The following is a 22,947-nucleotide window of genomic DNA, read 5'->3' on the forward strand; positions in this document are numbered from 1 at the left end:
TATCATTCCACTTTTTAAGCATACTCAATGATTGGCCTTGTTTCTCCTACTTTCTAGTCTCCCTAACATCTGTTTCAGTTCTTGCTACCAACATTTCTTTCTTTCATTTTTTACTGTCTCATGTTGCCATTCCCCGACAAGTTAATTTAAACCCATCCCAAAAATACCAGTAAAAGTTCTTGCAATGATATCAGTCCCAGACTAACCAGGTCCTCCCATGCCCCAGAATCAGTGCCAATTCCTCAGGTTATCGAATGCCTTCCCTCCTATACCAGTTCTTCAACACTGAGTTTAGTTGATTACTCCTCCTATTCTTACACTCACTAGCACAGAACATTGGGAATAATCCTGAGATTACAGATCTTGAGGCCCTGATTTTTAATTTATTTCCTAACTCCCTCAAATCTGTTGTCAGCACCTCATCCTTCTTCTGATCGGTGTCATTGGTACTAATGCAAATCATGACTTCTGGCTGATCCAGTTTCCACAAAATGGGATGCCCTGTGGCTGCTTTGTAACATTCTTAACCCTAGCAACATCATCTTCAAGTCATGTTTAGACCATAAAACATAGGAACAGAAGCAGTTCATTGAGCCCATTAAGTTTGCTCTGACATTCAATGAGATCATGGCTGATCAAATAATCCCAGCTCTCCTTATCTGCCTTTTCTCCATTATCGGAGGAGCAGGAAAAATCAACGTTTCGGGCAGAAACCCTTCATCAGGATCAGCTCTTCATCTCATTCCTGATGAAGGGCTTTTGCCCGAAACGTCGATTTTTCCTGCTCCTCAGATGCTGTCTGACCTGCTGTGCTTTTCAAGCACCACTCTAATCTTGACTCTGATCTCTAGCATGCAGTACCCACTTCTGCCTAGCTATTTAACTAGGCATATCTAACTTCTTTAAAGGTTACTGGCTCTAGGTCTGATGCTGAATTTTATTCTATAAACTTTACAAAGATTTATCAATTGAATTCCCACTTTGACCCAAATTCTCAGTTACTCATTCTATTTCAGTCTTACTCTGATAAAGTCTTTCTCAATTTTAATGAATTGGACATCTATTCACGATAATTGATTACACTTTTGATGAAAGAGGAGGCTGCTCCAAATGATTTACAAATGTTCTCTTTCAGGTGTTGATGGACTTTGTGGATTTGCATTTTTTGTGTTTTTTAAACACTGGATGGGAATTTTTTCCAATAGTAAACAAATGTATATGCTCTTAAATATTCTGAAATATATTAATATTAATTAAATACAGTACTGTACTGCTTCTTCTATAGAAGTTTAAAACTAATAAGTTTAAGCTATAGTCATTTCTGGGGAAAAGTACAAATACCAGTTTAAGATTTCCTAATTTCAATTAAATAGTCTAAAGATTCAAGCAATACAAAAATATTAAGTTTAAAACATATGAAAATGAATTAAATAATGAATTTTATTTATCAAAATACCTGCAATAAAATTTTTCAAAATCTGTTTTGAAGACCGTCCCAAACCAGGAATCAAACAAAGGAGTGATTTATCTTACAGCTCCATGTAAAATCAGCTGATTAGCTGATATTTGGTGCACGACAAAATGCTAGTTACAAAATACACATTACTCATTACAGTAATGTGGCAATGTTGTAGGGAATGCAGATTACAATTTACTCATGTTACTTTTCATATAAAACTTGTTTTACCATATCTACACCAAATTATAATTGGTAAACAGCAATTTCAGACATTTAACCTACATGTTACAGTTCCAGCAGAAGTCCTTTGTTATATATAACACAAGACACCAACTTTTAGGCATAAATTGATAGAAACATAGTAACGCTGTAAAGAGGAACTTTGCAAGTAGTCTACTATGCCTAGATGTCTCAGTGAAGCTAATATAGAACCCCAGACACCTTCACAGTGTTTTCTTCCCAAAATTATGATTTCTGAGTTATATTCTAACAATCCTGCCAGACCATCCTGGCTTGTTAGCAATCTACTGTGCAGAGAAGATGCACTATTAAGAAGGATTTATCTAATTTCAACTAAGAACACAAGTTGTTACTCAAGGTGATTTACAAACACAAGTAATGAATTATCAATTGTCAACAGGGTTATTTGGCACAGTATTTTGCTTAAAGTAACTTAATCAGACAGACAGACAATAAAGTGGTCAATGGGTCAGCAAAAGCAACTGAAGATATGGAGAATCTTTCACAAGCAGGAAATGGAATAAAAGAAATTAAGCAAAAAAAAGTCAATACATTTAGATAGACTGAGAACAAAAGTTTAATTCATGTGCAACAGACACCATTAAGATGAACTTTGTAGGTTTATATTTATTCAAATGAGTAAATATTAGGCCACAGTTTCAGGAATAGACCTTGATTCTGGATTAAGATTGATTAGAGTGTTGCTGGCTTGTGCCAGTTCAACTATCGAAATGCGCCCTTGCTGTCTGATAAATTGAGCCACTGCTGCAAGTTCTTGTTCAGTGATATAGATGAATTTTCCACGATCATCCAGGACACCTAGAAGAAAATTAACTTTCGTAAATTGTGAACTTTATACTTCATAACACATTAAATAGGTTTTTTTATGCTCTACATTGTCAGCTATCTAATCAGAGAATAAAAAAAACACAAAAGGCTCTAGTGGTTCAGTGATAATGTCCCTACGTCTGAGCCAGAAGGTTGAGGTTCACATCTCACCTTCACCAGAGGTGTGTAATAACATCTCTGAAGGGGTTGATTAGGCAAAACAAAACCAGAGAGCAATGTCTTTCTGAAAACAATTTCCTTCTGCATAATTCCACTAATTCATTCATCTGCCCCTGCATTAATTATTCACAAAAATGCACAATTCAGAATTAACTTTAAATAAGTTATCAGTAATGTTTTACTATGAAATGCACTAGTGGCTTACCTGTCAGAGTTCCTTCAGCAATCAGATCTTGGACTCTGTTAATAGCCTCCTTCAAATAAAATTTAACAAAAATTAAAGACAAAAAAAACTGAACAACATTCTAAAATAACCCATTAAGCACATGCTAGCATCAAGACTATTTTAACAGCCCAATCATCTGCAGAGGGTAAGCTCTTGCAGTGCAGTGGTAGTGTTCTCATTTCTATACCAATACCCTGGGTTCAAATTCCACCTTACAGAAGTGTATGGAAACATCTATGAATACTTTGATTATAAAGTATCAAAATTTTCTGTCAGGACAGCTCCTGTAGTACAACAGTAGTGTCCTTATCTCTGAGCTAGGAGACTGGGTTCAAGAACAACCGTAAATGAGGGATCAAAATAGTTACTCCTGTCCCCACTTCATCCTTTTTTAATTTCATTCAGGGAATGTGAACTCGCATTTACTTTCTTATAAAAGTGAGATGCCTTCTTGAACCGCTGCAGTCCATTTTATGTAGGCACACCCAGAATGCTGTTGGGGAGGGTGTTCTGTCATTTTGACCTAGTAACAGTGAGGAAAAAGCAATATATTTCCAATTCAGGATTGTGAAAAGCTTGGAAGGGAACTTGCGAGTGATGGTGTTCCCATGCAAGCAAATGAAGAGTATTCCATTTTATTACTGACTTGTACCTAGTTGATGCACAGGCATTATGGAGTCAGGTGGTGAGTTACTCACCACAGGATTCCTAGTCTCTGAACAGTCTTATAGTCACTATATTTATATGGCAAGTTAAGTTCACATTCTGTTCAATGGTAACCCCCCAGGATGTTGCTAATAGGGGAATTCAGTAATACTAATCCATTGGCTGTCAAGTGGAGATGGCTAGTTTCTGTCTTGTGGGAGATGGCCTTGCCTGTTACTTGTGTGGCCATTTGTCAGCCCAAGTCTAGATATTGTCCAGGTCTTGCTGTTTTATGCTGACAATGTGAATGATGATGATTTGAACCAGGAGACTGCCACAATGAATATTTTCAATAATGCTCTGGGAGTGGAGATGATTGGAGACAATTTAGTCCGGAATTGATATGAAATGTTCCTACTTGGTATTATTAAAAACCTCACCAAGCAGTGTTTAATGCTTCAGAAAAATTAAATATATTTTGTAATACTGAAGTCAAAATGGCAAGTTTACTAGATAATTGTGAATATTTAGCAGTGCTGGACTGGGGTGGGCAAAGTTAAAAATCATGCAACCCCCAGGTTATAGTCCAACAAGTTTATTTGGACCCACTAGCTAGTGCTTCCCAATAAACCTGTTGGGACTATAACCTGGTGTTGTGTGATTTTCAACAATGAATATTTAGAACTGAAATGCTGAAGAACACTGTCTGTCCCTTATAACAATATCCTAGGGATGATAGAATAGAATTACATTATGTTTATGTGCAAATTTAAGAACAACATGACCAATCATTGTAATAAACCTTCAAACTGAAAGTCTGCTTTGTGCAACGAATAAACAAAAGGATTAGATTACACACAGGAGCTACATTAAATCATTATATATCCATTTCCATTTAATAAGAGCTTTCTTTGGGCAAAGTTGTTTGCTTTCATTAACAATGGTACTTGCAGTTCAAATTTCAATGGTTGTATCAAAGTTTAGGATATTCTGAGAGCTGGAAATAAAAACAAGTGTTGTTGGTGCTTTACTGAATGCGTTTTTCCTTTTACTTCTAACTGGAAGGAGGTGGCTTTTCTTTGAAAAACAAGATCACTTACCTGTGTCCTCAAGCCAAACTGAGAAGCAAGATCTTCCAGAAGAACAACTTTTGTACTCTACAGGGGGAAAAAAAAATTTACTCTAGTGGTCATCCAGAGCTCTTGATAGAAGTATAGTAACGGATTTCCAAAGATTAAAAACAGAAAAATCACTGAAAATCCTACTGCATTTACACAAAATGAGAATTTAAATGCCAGTCCCGACTTGCCAAATATGAGCAAAGCCCTCAGCTGCTAGCAATTTATCAACAAATACTTAGCAAGAAAGTCTCATGCTGGGTATAATTGAATAACCACTGGCTGTCAAGATTAAAGTTGGAACACACAAGTTAAATTACTGATAATGTTCTAGCTGGAAAATGTTAATTTCCATCCTACCCCGACTTGCTCATAAATTAATTTGTGGAGGAAAAAAAATCCTATAGAAGTTGTGTTAAAAATATTATCCAACTGTTTGATCAAGTAGCACCCGTTATTTCTGTTTTATTTTGTTCAGCTGTCAGATTTGCAAGACAGATCTGCAATACTGGCCACATCCAAATAAAAACAAGTTATCTGTAACAGGCAAGATAACTGAGAAATTGAAAACATTTTATTGAAACAATTGCTCAGATGAGGTGACGAGGTTGAAGAAATACTGAAGGGTGGAGCAGCCAAGCTGGAGAACTGACTACTATGGACTGAAAAAATCAAGTTGCAACCAGCCCATGGAATTCAGTTCTCATAGCTGGGAGCTGCTAAAATCCATCTTCTGTTCTTCGCTGGTGATGTGAGGAAATGGTACAGATAGACCAATGTGCAATAATATCAGTGGTAGAGGAAGAGAACATGCATGAGCAGCTTGTCTTTTTAAACATTGTTAAAAGATTAGCCTGCATAGAAATTGTCAAATTTCTCAATGAATTGTACGTCTAAGGAAGTTGAAGAGACCTTACTGACATACTGATTAGCAAAGTAAAAATTACTTTGGATGCAAACTTAATCTTATGACAACAACTTCAACCATAGTCAAGTAGTAAAAGCCATTATCAAGCTGGTTTTGTTTCCACAAGACCACCGCTTGGAAAGTATACAAACTGAAAATCACAGGATAATTCAACTGCAGCAATTTGCATTGGATTTGAATAGAAATCCAAGAGGAAAGGTTTAGTGCCCAATTTACTGTGAAACTATTTGAGGTCAATATACATCAGTCCAGAAATTTGGTCAATGTTAACATTCCTTTTCATAATTTAGTGTCCGTAAGAAATGTCCACCATATATTCTTTCACAGAACAAGGTGCAGCAAATCACTTTTCTGCAACAGTCTTGGCTTTCTGCATGAATTTGACAAACTATTTTTGCCACTTTCTCTAGTATAGCTTCAGCAAAGTTGATATCCAAAGTGATTTTAAATAGTATTTTACCAAGTAGACAAGATCATCACACAGTGACAGGTAATGAGATTTTCACAAGTACATTATACTGTAAAGGCTCTGGACAAAATGACTAATGATTCCAGCATTAAGTCATTGACCACAATGGTCTTTCCTCAGTTTCACAAGAAATTACAATTCCATCATTTCTTACCAAGTACTGTACTGTCAATATCGAATGCCTCCTACTTACTTGCAATTTTCTCTTTGAAGATATACGCCTACCTTCTTCATAGTGATCTACATACTGACATTATTCATATGTCTATCACTTTTTGACTATTTCAGGTACATAAATTTGTCTTACTACCCATTTTTACAATAGTAATTAATTTTGTTGATGATCATAAAAACATCAAAGTAAATAACTGTTCATTTAACACCTCCCATCTTCCAACTTATCACAGACCTTTCCTCCTGTTCTTCCCCCTTTCACCTGTTAAATCCTAAAGACTACATTTCTGAAATTTCTCTCTGACTGAATTGCTGAGCGTTTCCTGTTGTTTCTGTTTTTATTAAAGAATATTAAGTTTGACTAGGTAGAGGATGAAACCATAAACCAAGACCAAATCAAATGGGGGAATAAACATGCCAAAAACCACTTGGAGCTAAGAAACAATCTAACCACTGCCCCATGACATATAATGGTGTTACCATCATGGAGTTACACACTATTATATTTCTTGGGTTTAACCACTGACCTGAAACTCAATTAGACTCATCACATAAACAGTGGCTACAAGAGCAGATCAAAATGCTAGGAATACTGTGGTGAGTAACTCACCGCCTGACTCTCCAAAACCTATCCATCATCTACAAGGCACAAATTATCCACTTGCCTGAATGGGTGCAGCTCCAACAACACTTAAGAAGCTTGACACCATTCAAGACAAAGCAGCCACAAGCATCTACTTTCTTCACCTCCAATACTCAGTAGCAACAGTGTGTATTGTCTGAAAAAATGCCCTGCAAAAATTCACCAAGGATCCTTTAGATAGCACTTTCCAAACCCACCACCACTTCCAGCGAGAAGGAAAAGGGCAGCAGATACATGAGAACACCAAGTTCCCCTCCAAGCTGTACACCATTCTGACTTGAAAATATATTGCCATTCGTTCGGTGTTGCTAGATCAAAAAGCTGGAATACCCTTTCTAAAGGCACTGTGAGTAAGCCTACAGCACATGGATTACAACTGTTCAAGGAGGCAGCTCCTTCTCAAGGGTGACTAGGGTCAGCCAGCCAGCGATGCCCACATTCCCATGACTGAATAAAGCTGTTACATTTGCAAATCAGGGAATCTAAAATAGCACATTTTATTTTGGTGCAATCATTACTATCCAATTTTCAACAATTAACTGAAATTTAACCAAAATTACTACTACAATCACCACTACAATCAGAAAGTCTTATTCAAAAATTACATAGGTACTTGTTGCATGCTAAATTTCATGCTTCTTGACTAGATGTTCAAATCCTAGAACTATCCATTCATGAAGCCCACTAGTCATTGCAGATAGGCTTTAAAGTCTTTGCTGAAGATATAGGTTCTCAAATAAAACTGCTATAGTACCAATAAAGCCTGCATATTGATTTATAACCACTTCCATTCATCCAAATAGGATACCTCAAATAATATTTGTGCCCAATTAGTCACATCACCTTTTACTCATCTTGCGGTTTCTTTCTTGCCTACTCACTAGCTGCATAAATCACTAAGAAAGAGGAGGTGTTCTTCTACTTTCCTTACAGATAAGGCATGTTTGACTAGTCAGAACATTTAATTTTTATTGTAATACTGAAGAGCTGAGGGGAGGGTGGAGGTATAGCAAGGGGAGAGTGCCAGTTACCTTGCAACTTCAAAAAGGAGTGTGATTATTTCAAAAGTGAACTTGCAAAAGTGTTCCTAATACCGTCACTGGGCAGGAATGCCATTTTATCAAAAAAGATGGGAAAGTTAGCTTTGGAGTGAAGATGAAACAGTTAATCTACACAAAGTCCCGCAATCTCAATTGCTGAAAACCTATCAGCAAGTCACAAGTACTTTCTTGGTCACTACCTAGTTCACTTTGTATCCAAAAGCAAATTTACCATAGTCCCATCAGATTATAGGGCTGCTCTATAGCACAGAACAGATCCTTCAACCCAACTCGTCCATGCTGACCAAGTTTTCTAAACTGAATTAGTGTTATGTGCCTGCTTTTGGCTCATATCCCTCTTAACCTTTCCTATTCATGTACCCATCCAAATGTCTCTTAAATATTGGAACTGTACCTGCATCTACCACTTCCTCTGGTAGTTCATTCGACACATGAACCACCCTGTGCGTGAAAAAGTTACCCCTCAGATCCCTTTTAATTCTTTCTCCTCTCACCTTAAAAATATGCCCCTTAGTTTTGAAGGCCCCCATCCCAGGGATAAATGTTGCCCTGGCTCGTCTTATCAAAGTGCAGCACCTCACATTTATCCAAATTGAAATCCACCTGCCGTTCCTCAGCCCACTGGCCCATCTAATCAAGATCCCATTGTACTCTTAGATAACCTTCTTCACTGTCCACTACACCACCAATGTTGGTGTCATTACTAACCATGTTTCCTATATACTCATCAAAATCATTTATTTAAATGACAAACGATAGTGGACCCTGCACCGAAACCTGCGGTACACTGCTGGTCACAGGCCTCCAGTCTGAACAGCAACCATCTATCACCACCCTCTATCTCCTAGCATAAAGCAAGTTCTGTATCCAACTGGCTATTTCTCCCTGCACCGTGTGTAATTTAACTTTACGAATCAGTCTACTATGTGGAAACGTATCAAGATGACGAGTGGTGGTTTAACCTGAAGGTCACCATACCTCAGGCAGGGGGAGAGTTTGAGAAGCAAAGTCCTTCAAGGTAACCTCAATCACAATGGGGGAATTGAACCTTACGCTGTTGGCATCACTCTGCATCGCAAACTGGCCGTATAACAAGCAAATGTTTTCCTATCAGGAATAAGTACAGCCCATCCAGTACAACCTGCAAGATACATTAATCTCTTCCCACTTCAAAACTCTCAAGACCCATTTCTTTGACCAGTCTTCTACACAACTCCTGCTCTTTTCCAATCTCCTTCTATTTCTAAAGCATCAAAAAAGTAACTCCACAAACATCATAGTCAAAGGCATTATGATTGGCAGCCTTCTGAGTCTATGCTAGCTCCCTGCAGAACAATTCACTCAGTCGGTCAGTCAGTCTTTTACTCTTGCCTTATCCCTATAACCATAATGTTATTTCCTTCAACAGCTTATTTGATTTGCTTTTGAACACAGGGAAGTTTGTTTTCATTAACCTCATGGGCAGCAGATTCCAAACTATTACCACTTGCTGGGAAAAAAAATCTTCTTGAAATCTGTACTATATCTTTTACCCCAAAGCTTAAATCCTAGTCTTTCAAGCAATTATTGCTGTCGTAACCTTTACTGAAGGTAAAATAAGAATCGCTTTTGGTGTGAAACAAACTGAAAGCTTTTACATTAGTTACGAAGAAAAAGGGGGGAGAAAAGTGCAATCGCTTTAATCTAACCTAACCCACTTGAAAAATTAATCTAATCATAATGGCTTCCATATTCTAGTGAAATCAGTGGGAAGTAAAATTGTAGAGAGTAAATCTCAATCCCATCCCATCAGTCTGCATCTGAGTGGTTGATGTTAATTGAGGTCTGCAAATTACAAATCATTAATAATCTCATTTCAACAAATATCTGAAAAGAGAAAAGCTAATATTGTGCATGCAACATTTGAAATATTAACTGATTTTTCCCTTTCAAATATTAGCTTGCACGTATTCCTTTTGCATGATGCATCTTAAACTCAGTGGTTAGCACTGCTGCTTCACAGCGCTAGAGACCCGGGTTTAATTCCCGCCTCAGGCAACTGTCTGTGTGGAGTTTGCATGTTCTCCCCGTGACTGCGTGGGTTTCCTCCAGGTGCTCCGGTTTCCTCCCACAGTCCAAAAATGTGCAGGTTAGGTGAATTGGCCATGCTAAATTGCCCATAGTGTTAGGTGTAGGGGAATGGGTCTGGGTGGGTTGCTCTTCGGAGGGTCGGTGTGGACTTGTTGGGCTGAAGGGCCTGTTTCCACACTGTAAGTAATCTAATCTATTCTGAAAAAATTAAGCTGTCTAAATTTCTTTCAATTAGGGTGCATTTCAAATGGATTTGATGACTAATTCAATGGTATAAAATTGTTAAATATTTGCATGAATAGATAAGCTTGAGAGGTCATAAATGGAGTTTAATGCGGAAAAGTGTGAGGTGATTCATTTTGGAAGTAACAAGAATACAGAGTATTGGGCTAATGGTAAGATTCTTGACAGTGTGGATGAGCAGAGATGTCTCGGTGTCCATGTGCATAGTTCCCTGAAAGTTGCCACTCAGGTTGATAGGGTTGTTAAGAAGGCATACAGTGTTAGCTTTTAGTGGTCGAGGGATTGAGTTTTGGAGCCATGAGGTCATGTTTCAGCTGTACAAAACTCTGGTGCGGTCGAACTTGGAATATTGCATAGAGTTCTGGTCACCGCATTATAGGAAAGATGTGGAAGCACTGGAAAGGGTGCAGAGGAGATTTACCAGGCAACATCCTGGTATGGAGGGAAGGTCTTATGGAGAAAGGCTGAGGGACCTGAGGCTGTTTTCATGAGAGAGAAGATGATTGAGAGGTGACTTAAAGAGACATACAAGATAATCAGAGGATTAGATAGGGTGGAAAGCGAGAGCCTTTTTCCACGGATGGTGATGACTAGCACAACGAACATTTAACTTTAAATTGAGGGGTAATAGATATTAGAGTCTGTACAGTGTGGAAACAGGCCCTTCAGCCCACCAAGTCCACAGCGACCCTCTGAAGAGTAACCCACCCAGACCTATTTCTCCCTGACTAATGCACCTAAGACTATGGCCAATTCACTTGCACATTTTTAGAGCATGGGAGGAAAGTGGAGCACCCAGAGGAAACCCACGCAGACACAGGGAGAATGCCCAAACTCCACACAGACAGTCACCTGGAATCGAACTTGGGTCCCTAGCTCTGTGAGGCAGCAGGGCTAACCACTGAGCCACCGTGCCATCCCAAACACAGGGCAGATGTCAGAGATAGGTTCTTTATTCAGAGTAGTAAGGTGTGGAACGCCTTTCCTGCAACAGTAGTAGACTCGCCAATTTTACGGGTATTTAAATGGACGTTTGATAAACATATGGATGATACTGGAATAGTGTAGGTTAGATGGGTTTCAGATTGGTTTCACAGGTCAGCGCAACATCGAGGGCCAAAGGGCCCGTACTGTGTTGTAACATTCTTTGTTCTATGAATGTTACAGTGGCATGAGTTAAGATTAGTTCTAGTCTGCTGAAGACATGAGAGAGAATACCCAGAGTTAATAAACAATCATAGGAATTAGGAGCATAAGTAGCATATTTGAGTCTGCAGACTCAATTTGCCATTCAAGAAAATCCATGTGGATCTCTTTGCGCTCCAAATTCCACATTCCCATTTATCTCCAATAACCTTTGAATCCCTTGCTCAACAAGATACTATCTACCACTATCATAAAAGTATTCAGTGACCCCACTTTTTGATGCAAAGTCACACAATCCTTTGAGAGAAAAAGGGAATTCTCTTCATCTCTGTCTTAAAGGACAAACCACGATTTTAAAACAGTTCCCTAGATCTGGACTCAACCACAGAGAAAACATCCTTTGCATATCCTTGACAAGACCATTCAGAATTTTACAACACTTCAATCAAATCAACTGTTACTCTTCTGAATTCTACTGAAAATAAGCCCAGCATGTCCAGTTGTTCCCTAAAGGGCAAGGTACCCAATCTAATAAACCACTTCTGAACTGCTTCCAATGTATTTACATCTTTCTTTAAATGAGCAGACCAAAACTGCATGCAGCATTTGAAATGTGGTCTCAAATGCCCTATGTAGTGAAGCATTTCAAGTCCTCTTGTAATAAAGGGTGTCAACCCATTAGCTTTCCTAATTATGCACTGTACATGCATACCAGCATTTTGGAACTTATGAACATTTAGATCCTTCTACATCTCAATTTGCAGTTATTCTCCATTTAGATAATATGCTGCTTTTTAAAAATTCTACTGCTAAAAAGTGAACAACTTCACATTTTGCCATATCATACTCCACCTCCAGATTTTCACTTAGTCATTTAAGCTATACGTTGATTTTTTTTTTTAAAAATCTGCATCTTTGTTATGTCATTTTCACAACAAACATTCCCACCTATCTTCCTATCATCTGTAAATTTGCCCACTTTCAGTCCTCTCATCGAAGTCATTGCTAAAGATGTAAAGCATTATGGATTTAGCAGAGGCCCTTGTCATACGCTACCATCTGATGAATGCCCATTTGACCCACAACGACTATGTCAGCTCCATACTGCTTGGGACTGATTGCATTGCTCAATTTCATTCTTAAGCAGCTTTAAATTGGACTTATTTCTTTGGTCCTATATCTAACCATGCAAGAGCATAGTCATGACATGCAATAACAGCATCCTTATGAGATGAGGCTTGCACGTTTTGTCTCTTTTTCACGTCATGTTGTTCTGCAGTAACAAAACAAAATGCAATGAAACTTCATATATATCGTTAAGTGCTATGGAAGGCCCCAAGGGATCCTTCCATATCCGCCACAAGTTCACCTGTACCTCCACACACATCATCTATTGCATCCGCTGCACCCGATGTGGCCTCCTCTATATTGGTGAGACAGGCCGCTTACTTGCGGAACGCTTCAGAGAACACCTCTGGGCCGCCCGAACCAACCAACCCAATCACCCCGTGGCTCAACACTTTAACTCCCCCTCCCACTCCACCGAGGACATGCAGGTCCTCGGACTCCTCCACCGGCAGAACACAACTACACGACGGCTGGAGGAGGAGCGCCTCATCTTCCGCCTGGGAACCCTCCAACCACAAGGTATGAATTCAGATTTCTCCAGCTTCCTCATTTCCCCTCCCCCCACCTTGTCTCAGTCGGTTCCCTCAACTCAGCACCGCCCTCCTAACCTGCAATCCTCTTCCTGACCTCTCCGCCCCCACCCCACTCCGGCCTATCACCCTCACCTTGACCTCCTTCCACCTATCCCACCTCCATCGCCCCTCCCCCTAGTCCCTCCTCCCTACCTTTTATCTCAGCCTGCTTGGCTCTCTCTCTCTTATTCCTGATGAAGGGCTTATGCTCGAAACGTTGAATTCTCTATTCCTGAGATGCTGCCTAACCTGCTGTGCTTTGACCAGCAACACATTTGCAGCTATATCTCATAACAAATTAAAAATCAGGAAACTTGAAAAAATGCTATTCTGCAATAATATAAAAATAATTCCTATATCTGTGGGCATTTTTCTATACTTGAAACAATTTCTACCTTTATACATTGTGTGCTTCCCTCAATCCTTTTTTTGGGCCTCACTATCTTTGGTTTCAAAAACTTAACTGCCTGTCTCTGTTCCAGTCTCTCTCTCTCGCGTTTACAATGACAAAAAAGGCTTTACAATACAATGAGTACAACGTTATTGAACAAGGAAAAAAGGATAACAAGTAGTGTAGTTACAGACCATGGAAAAACAAGAAAGGTGATTAAGCGTGATATTAAAAATGCCTATTGTTGCAAAATTAGATGACTACACTACATTTTAAAACATTTAGAAGCAATAATGTCCCTCATAACCAATGGAGAAATGTTCCAAAAATCGAACAGCCAAAACACGTGAACCGCAAGTAAGAATTTTACACAAGTTGAACATTTGTCTGCTACACTGGCTTCTCAAAATTCTTTGTGCAATTTGCCAAAAGATTAAATAGACAAATCAATGGAAAATAGATTATTACCATTACCTTGATGTAGTCGATGAACTCCTGCAGAAGATTCTGCGACTGAAAACAAAAACAAATGAAATAGACATAGAATGAAGAATGTTTGAAAAGTTTCAGTATAGATTACAATCTTGTGTAACAAAGCTAGTCACAATTTCTTGAGCTTTTCCAATTGAGCTTCTAAATGATTTCTTGAGCAACTCAATTGATATTGTATCAATTGGGAAACTGGAAGTCCTGTTTTAAACAATAGCAGAAGTTTCACTTTCATTTCATTGAACATTCTTTCACTGGGATATGGAAGCAATATCTTTTAAGCCAAGGAAAATTTTAGCAGGAAATGAAAGGAAAACATTAAACCCCGTGCAAATACAAAATGGCCCCTTATTACACAAGTCTTTTATTCTGAAGTGAAAAATCAATAAGAAGCAGGCATTTCCAGTGGAGAACACATCAGCCACATGTTTACTAGATCAAAATTGAAGATAGCATATGAAAAATGAAAAAGTTCAGAATTAAAATAAAGATACTTTAGATTTGACAACTCAGTTTTACAAATGAAATTTGGTAAAATTATTTCTAAAGTTACTATGCCTGAACAATGGATGTAGAGTACAATCTTAATTCACACCACCTACATCATACCACTTCTCATATAAAATTACATTTCACTAATCAAGTGATTAGTAAAAGATGAGTAAAGTGCATGAATAATTGCTTAGACTTTCCTCTTAAATTAGATCTGATCATGTTTATTATGTTAAAAATAAATTGAGAACAAGTACAAATAATTAAAACATGTCAGTGCTATTAATTCACAGCAAACCAGGAAAAACTTGTACAGCCATACTTTTGTCTAAGATTATTACTTAATTTTCTTTTCTTGGAAGAGAGAGCAACTCAATTATATTATGTACCTCATTTGAAGCCCCTTTGACTATCGGGACAAATATTGTTATAATAAAGTAATATACTAATAATAAATAACGTAACTAGAAAAACCTGTGCAACTGATGCATTTAAAATAACATTTAGTATCACCAAATGCTAGGTCAAGCAGTACACTTGCTGTTAAAATAACTAAACTAAAAGTTCCATACCTATAACACATGGAGAGAAAGGTATAGAAAAAAATAATCAATCAGAGATATCCCATGACAAATGCACAGAGTATGAATAAATTTCACAAACCTATTCAAATTTGTCAGAATCATTACTTAAATTTAAATGATCGACATGCTTGTTTTGGAGCTGCTCCAAATTTAAAATAACTTTAGAAGATATTTTCATATTTCCTATAACATAAATACAAATCTGCTTCATGTTTGAACTTCTGCTTTACTTGGAATTGCCAAAATTTTAACGAGCCTGCACTATTTTTCCAGCAAATAAAAATAAAGATTCACCTCAGGACAAAGAGAAAATTTTTAAAAAGCCTTTCTGAAAATTCTAAAAAACAGACAGTAGGCTTGAATTGCTATTAGGGGCTGTTGATTGGTGGACAGTGTTAAGTAAACTTCTTAATGCTTTTAAGTAAATATTTACCTCCTCTTCATCTGGTTGTACCTCAATTCCTTCCTCTTCAACGGTAAATGCTTCTTTCAACTTGAGGTATTCATCATGCTCTTGTCGCTGTTTCTCTTCCCATGCTTTCTTCAATTCTTCTTCCTTTGTTTTTGTGAGAAAGGGAAAGAGAAAATGGTTTCAAAACAGACAGTACATATTTAACAATAAACTCCATTTCTAAAATGAATTTTTTAAAAATTGTCATCCATTACTTGCACATGGCATAGAATTGTGCAGCTGACAAAAACATAACCAGTGCATTGTGCAGGTGCATAGTATTCAGTTATGTGTTTATGAAGTCATGCCTCTCTTATATAGGAAGCAACCTCTACAATTTGCATAACAGTATTTCCTAATTAGTATTGGGAAGTCCCTTCTTACCCCCTCCCCCAACACCACCCCCCACCAACCCCCAAACTTACACGTCAAGATGCCAGTCACTTTTTGAAAACATTTTTTTTGAAGGCAGAAAATTTACAGTTGAATGCTTCAAGTTGCATACCTCAGTTGCTGACGATGCATCTCTAGAATATGTACCTTGCACTAAAAAAAACTAAAATTTGCATTTTGAATAGCAGGTAGAAAACAAGTGAAAAATGCATGTGCTTTCTGAATAAAGCACCTCTGGAAGAATATGAAGGTCTACTGTTTATATTGCAACTTCTATTCAATTACCTGTTTAAATTCTAGGTGTTTGTAAGTCTTCAGCACAATAGTAAACCTTCCTGTGTTGAGTTAAACAGTGGATTTTTCAAAAAGGTTAAGGATGATGGGAATAGAAAAAAAGACTTGCATTCTATAACACCTTTGTAAGTACCAAATATTTCAAAATATTTTGCAGCCAATGAAGAATCCTTGAACTATAGTTAATTTTATATTGTTAAATATGAAAACCGAACTAGACAAGGACAAAAACAAGCAGATAATCTGTTTTTGAGATGTGAATTGAGGAATTAATATTGACCAGGACAAGAATAATTTCCCTTGCTCTTCTTTAAATTGTTCACCTGAGGACATTAACAGCACCTTCATTAATGGTTTCATTGTAAAGCAAACATCTCCAATAATGTATTGTTACTGTTTTGGGAGTTGATAAAGTGTGGCGCTGGAAAAAAATACAATAGGTCAGGCAGTCTGAGGAGCACGAGAGTCGATGTCTCAGACTTCATCAGTCCTAAAGAATTAAGCCCGAAATGTCTACTCTCTTGCTCCTCAGATGCTGCCTGACTTGCTGAGCTTTTTACAACACGACACTTTATCGACTTTGACTTCTCCAGCATCTGAAGTCCTCACTATCTCCTAAGTACAGTTATTGTGTCAGCCTTGGTCTTGTGCTCACGTTTTCACGTGGATCTTGAACACACAATATTCAGGCAAGAGATCAGAAAGGCTGCATCAAGAAGAAAGGAACTCTGAAAAGCAATTATATTCACTTGTCCAATGGAATGATATAGAAATATCTTACTTAAAATTCATTGCAGAAGACAAATATTAAAAGTGAAATGCAAGATCACCAAATATTTTAAAAGTATCAAGCAAAATAAAAATGCAGTGTAACTAGATTTAACAAGAAAAAAGCACGTACAGCATGGAAACAGACCCTCTGGTCCAACTCCTCCAGGCCAACAGGATATCCTAAATTAATCTAATTCCATTTGCTGGAATTTGGCCCATCTCCCTCTAAATCCTACCTACACATATGCCCATCCAGATGCATTTCAAATGTTGTAATGGCACCAGTCTTTAAAAGACATCTTTTTAAAAATCTCTCTCCTCTCACCTCAAAAATACACCTCAATCTTGAAATTCCCCCAACCTGGGTAAAAAAAACCTATTATTAACCCTACCTATACCTCTCATGATTTTATAAATCTCTAAAAAGGTCACCTCTCAATCTCTTACCCTCCAGTGAAAAAGCCTAATAAGCCTTATTTATAACTCAAATGGCAACATCCTGGTAAATCTCTTCTGAACCCTCTCCAGCTTAATAATATCATTCTAAGAACTAGGCAACCAGAACTGGACACAGTATTGCAGAAATGGCCTCAACAACATCCTGTACAATCTCAACATGACTACCCCTATACACAATAGTCATAGCCAACTCCTATACACAAACCACGAAGAACAGGGGATTTCTCCCTGGTTCCTGGTCAATGTTATCTCTTAATAAACATCTCAAAAACAGATAATCTAGTCATGACCTTTAGGAGCTCACAAACTGACTGAGGCATTTCTCACATATCAACAGTGCCTACTTTTCAAGAGTACTTCATTGGCTCTTAAGTGCTTAAATATGTTTTGTAACTTTGAAAGATGCTATATAAATGAAGGCCTGTGTTGTTTTAATATAGCACAATTTAGAACAATATTACTAAAAACAAAACTGAGGGAACACTGAAAGTAATCTAAAACAGCAGACAAACCCGCTTCATCTATGTGTAGTACTTTGGACAGGCAGTTTACTAGGTGTTGCATTTAATCCTGATAACTAAAAGACAACAGGAACATCCAAAACATGTAGGGTCACATGACTGATGTCTAATGTGAAAGGTCGGGCTTAACCACACTATCTTTATTCTCAGCGCAGCACCAGATATCACAAGATCGTCATGCTATTTAACTGGCCATGCAATTTCTTGAGGGCACAAAGCAGGATCTTGCATTCTTATTGCAGCACAGAGTTCCACCTTTCATGCTTTCAAAGATCACCAAGTTTGTCATAGCACCAGACTTTTATTTTTGCTGTAACAGATCAAAAAAGCTAGAATTCTATGTAGGTTTGTGATCAGTTCAATTAGCCAACGTAACTCAGAATATGCATATTAATGGTTTATAACATGGAATAGCAAGTTTCCTCATTCAATAGGTTCAGGTGAAATTAGCAATATCAATGCAATCTGGTCAGAAATCAGCCAAATCAGCACAAAAAGATTAAGGAATACAAATTTATTAAATTCAAATCCCTTGTATTCCTGTTTTGCTCTTGCCAAAGAAAAAAATTTCCCAAATCAAGTGTGCCTAGAAAAATGGTAACAAGCCCCAATTTAAAATTGAGAGATTTTGCCAATGGCTATGGTTTGGGATGGCTCTTCAAATTACACTCATTGTCTTAGGCAGAGGCACTAGCAAACATTTTTTTAAACATCTCTTTTCCAAAAAAAAATTTTGTAAATGACTTCAGAAAGTTATATTCAACTGATTTTCAAATATAGATTTTCAAAATCAGGTTACTCAGGCTGAACATTCTCGTTAAGAACATGAGGAGTAGGCAAGTGGGTGCAAATGATAGTCATGAATAATCAAAAATAGATCAGGCCTGATGAGAGTAAGCCCATGCTATCAAGACAACAAGGTAGGGTGTAATCAAAATGGAGGACAATGCTTGTCCTCTGAAATTGATGAGTTCCAACATTGAAGCCAAAAAATGCCCAAGTGCAAAATGAGACAAGGTTCTTCCAACTTGGACCACTGCAAAGACCGGGATGGATATATCAGAACAACAGTAGAAAGGTGAATTGAAACAGCAGGCAACTGAAAGGTCAAGATTGTTCTTAAAAGAAGAGCAGATGTGTTTTGCAAATTCAAAACATTATATTGCCAGGTTGTGCTGACACATTTGAAAACCTTAAAAAAAAATACATGCGACAAACTCGAACCTAGCCAGTACAATCTCAAATCCAGTTTGGGCGCAATTTCCCAATTGTGACCAATGCAGAAATTCTTCCCACTTTGTAGAATAGCCCTGTGTATAGGTAACTTTGTCAAGACAGCACTTTTGTAGTTTCACACTTTCCGTTGTTGTAGAGTGCTACATTCTCAAGTGAAGCTGTATTCAAGCACTAAATTACAGATTTTATTTTACAAAATATGAATTGCTATTGTAAGAAGGAAAACATCAGGAAATAAATGAAAAGTATGAAACTAGACTATCTTTGGGTAGAGAAAATGAAACACCTTCTAACAACAGAGGGATAAGACCATAAGACCATAAGACATAGGAGCGGAAGTAAGGCCATTCGGCCCATCGAGTCCACTCCGCCATTCAATCATGGCTGATGGGCATTTCAACTCCACTTACCAGCGTTCTCCCTATAGCCCTTAATTCCTCGAGACAACAAGAATCTATCAATCTCTGCCTTGAAGACATTTAGTGTCCCGGCCTCCACTGCACTCTGCGGCAATGAATTCCACAGGCCCACCACTCTCTGGCTGAAGAAATGTCTCCGCATTTCTGTTCTGAATTGACCCCCTCTAATTCTAAGGCTGTGTCAACGGGTCCTAGTCTCCTCGCCTAATGGAAACAATTTCCTAGTGTCCACCCTTTCCAAGCCATGTATTATCTTGTACGTCTCTATTAAGTCTCCCCTCATTCTTCTAAACTCCAACGAATACAATCCCAGGATCCTCAGCCGTTCCTCATATGTTAGACCTGCCATTCCAGGTCTCCGCTGGACACGTTCCAGTGCCAGTATGTCCTTTCTGAGGTGTGGGAACCAAAACTGGACACAGTATTCCAAATGGGGCCTAATCAGAGCTTTATAAAGTCTCAGTAGCACATCTCTGCTTTTATATTCCAACCCTCTTGAGATAAGAGGCAACATTGCATTCACTTTCTTAATCATGGACTCAACCTGCATGTTTACCTTTAAGAGAATCCTCGACTAGCACTCCCAGATCCCTTTGTACTTTGGCTTTACTAATTTTCTCACCATTTAGAAAGTAGTCTATGCTTTTATTCTTTTTGCCAAAGTGCAAGACCTCGCACTTGCTCACATTAAATTCCATCAACCATTTCCTGGACCACTCTCCCAACCTGTCTAGATCCTTCTGTAGCCTCCCCACTTCCTCAGTACTACCTGCCTGTCCACCTAACTTCGTATCATCGGCAAACTTCGCTAGAATGCCCCCAGTCCCCTCATCCAAATCATTAATATATAATGCGAATAGCTGTGGCCCCAACACTGAACCCTGCGGGACACCGCTTGTCACCAGCTGCCATTCTGAAAAAGAACCTTTTATCCCAACTCTCTGCCTTCTGTTAAACAGCCAATCCTCAATCCATCCCAGCAGCTCACCTCGAACACTATGGGCCCTCACCTTGCTCAGCAGCCTCCCGTGTGGCACCTTATCAAAGGCCTTTTGAAAGTCTAGATAGACCACATCCACTGGGTTTCCCTGGTCTAACCTACTTGTTACCTCTTCAAAAAATTCCAACAGGTTTGTCAGGCATGACCTTCCCTTACTAAAACCATGTTGACTTGTTCTAATCAGACTCTGCTCTTCCAAGAATTTAGAAACCTCATCCTTAATGATGGATTCTAGAATTTTACCAACAACTGAGGTTAAGCTGATTGGCCTATAATTTTCCATCTTTTGTCTTGATCCTTTCTTGAACAAGGGGGTTACAACAGCCATCTTCCAATCATCCGGGACCTTTCCTGACTCCAGTGACTCTTGAAAGATCTCAACCAATGCCTCTGCTATTTCCTCAGCCACCTCTCTCAGAACTCTAGGGTGTATCCCATCGGGGCCAGGAGATTTATCAATTTTAAGACTTTTTAACTTTTCTAGCACTATCTCTTTCGTAACGGCAACCATACTCAACTCAGCCCCGTGACTCCCTTTAATTTTTGGGATATTACTCATGTCTTCCACTGTGAAAACTGACGCAAAGTACTTATTAAGTTCTCCAGCTATTTCCTTATCTCCCATCACTAGGCTTCCTGCATCAGTTTGAAATGGCCCAATGTCTACTTTTGCCTGTCGTTTGTTTCTTATGTACTAAAAGAAACTTTTACAATCATTTCTAATATTACTGGCTAGCCTACCTTCATATTTGATCTTCTCATTTCTTATTACACTCTTTTTGTTATCCTCTGTTTGTTTTTGTATCCTTCCCAATCTTCTGATTTCCCACTGTTCTTGGCCACTTTATAGGATCTCTCTTTTTCTTTAATACATTTCCTGACTTCCTTTGTCAGCCATGGTTGTCTAATCCCTCCCCGGATAATCTTTCTTTTCTTGGGGATGAACCTCTGTACAGTGTCCTCAATTATACCAACAAACTCCTGCCATTTTTGCTCTACTGTCTTCCCGGTTAGCCTCTGCTTCCAGTCTATTTTTGTCAGTTCCTCTCTCATGCCCTCATAATTACCTTTATTTAACTGTAACACCATTACGTCCGATTTTGTCTTCTCTCTTTCAAACTCCAGACTGAACTCTACCATATTATGATCGCTACTTCTTAAGGGTTCCCTTACTTTAAGATCTTTTATAGAGTCTGGTTCATTGCAAAGCACTAGTTCCAGAATAGCCTGCTCCCTTGTGGGCTCCATGACAAGCTGTTCCAAAAAGCCATCCTGTAAGCATTCCATGAATTCCCTTTCTTTGGATCCACTAGCAACATTATTTACCCAGTCCACCTGCATATTGAAGTCTCCCATGATCAATGTGACTTTGCCTTTCTGACCTGCCTTCTCTATTTCCTGGTACATGTTGCGTCCCTGGTCCTGACCACTGTTAGGAGGTCTGTACACAACTCCAATTATGGTTTTTTTGCCCTTGTGGTTCCTCAATTCCACCCACACAGACACCACATCATCCGACGCTATGTCATTCAATACCATTGGATTTAATTTTGTTCTTAACTAACAAGGCAACCCCACCCCCTCTGCCCACCTCTGTCTTTTCGATAAGTTGAAAAACCATGGAGGTTTAACTGCCAGTCCTGACCCCCCTGTAACCAAGTCTCTGTGATGCCTACCACATCATAATCATTCACTATTATCTGTGCCATTAGTTCATCGGCTTTGTTATGAATGCTACGAGCATTCAGGTAAAGTGCCTTAATGCTAACTTCCTTATCATTAGAGATGTTGGAAGTCATATGATGTCCTAAGTTATCCTTGCTTTTTTCTGCATTCTCAGTCTGCCTCAATTTTAAATCCGCCTGGACACATGCTATCCTGCTGCTTATCTTTCTATTTAACGCCATACTCCCTGTCGCTTTCATATTGGCAGCTTTCAATGCTACATAACTAAGGTTGAACATCATTGGAATTGCTACCAAATCATTACCATAGGCAACTATCTCTGTAACTGGCAAATGATGCTCTTATGTTACAAGGAAGACGAAACCATGTGCTACTTTTTAAAAAAAATTATGCCTGTAATCATAATGTTATGATCGCCTACATAGGAAATGAGTGTCTTACTTAAAATTACTCCTGTATCAAATTACCCTATGGTTAACAGGAATAACAAAACTCTTTTGAAATACAAGTAATATTAGTTCTAAGGAAGAGTCATATCGGATTCAAAACGTTAACTCTGATTCTCCCAGTGGAGTGATTTTCCCCTCTAGCTATTGCTTAGATTGCAACAATAAAATCACTTTCAGCAAGA

The 22,947-nt window shown here is 38.4% G+C and overlaps 1 protein-coding gene across 2 annotated transcripts in view; it reads right to left on the reverse strand.

The window, feature by feature from the left end:
- Window positions 1-1,426: 1,426 nt before the first annotated feature.
- The window catches only part of LOC132817934 (DDRGK domain-containing protein 1), a 113,911-nt gene continuing 92,390 nt past the window's right edge, over window positions 1,427-22,947 (reverse strand). For both annotated transcript variants that reach the window (XM_060828490.1, XM_060828481.1), the window contains exons 5-9: window positions 15,520-15,642; window positions 13,996-14,034; window positions 4,679-4,735; window positions 2,913-2,961; window positions 1,427-2,518 (exon numbers count right to left, since the gene is read on the reverse strand). In XM_060828490.1, the coding sequence (XP_060684473.1) occupies window positions 2,346-2,518; window positions 2,913-2,961; window positions 4,679-4,735; window positions 13,996-14,034; window positions 15,520-15,642 (441 nt within the window). In that variant the 3' untranslated portion in view covers window positions 1,427-2,345. The remainder of the gene's footprint in view (window positions 2,519-2,912; window positions 2,962-4,678; window positions 4,736-13,995; window positions 14,035-15,519; window positions 15,643-22,947) is intronic.

Source organism: Hemiscyllium ocellatum, chromosome 1 (genome assembly GCF_020745735.1).
Source record: "Hemiscyllium ocellatum isolate sHemOce1 chromosome 1, sHemOce1.pat.X.cur, whole genome shotgun sequence".
NCBI lineage: Eukaryota > Metazoa > Chordata > Chondrichthyes > Orectolobiformes > Hemiscylliidae > Hemiscyllium > Hemiscyllium ocellatum.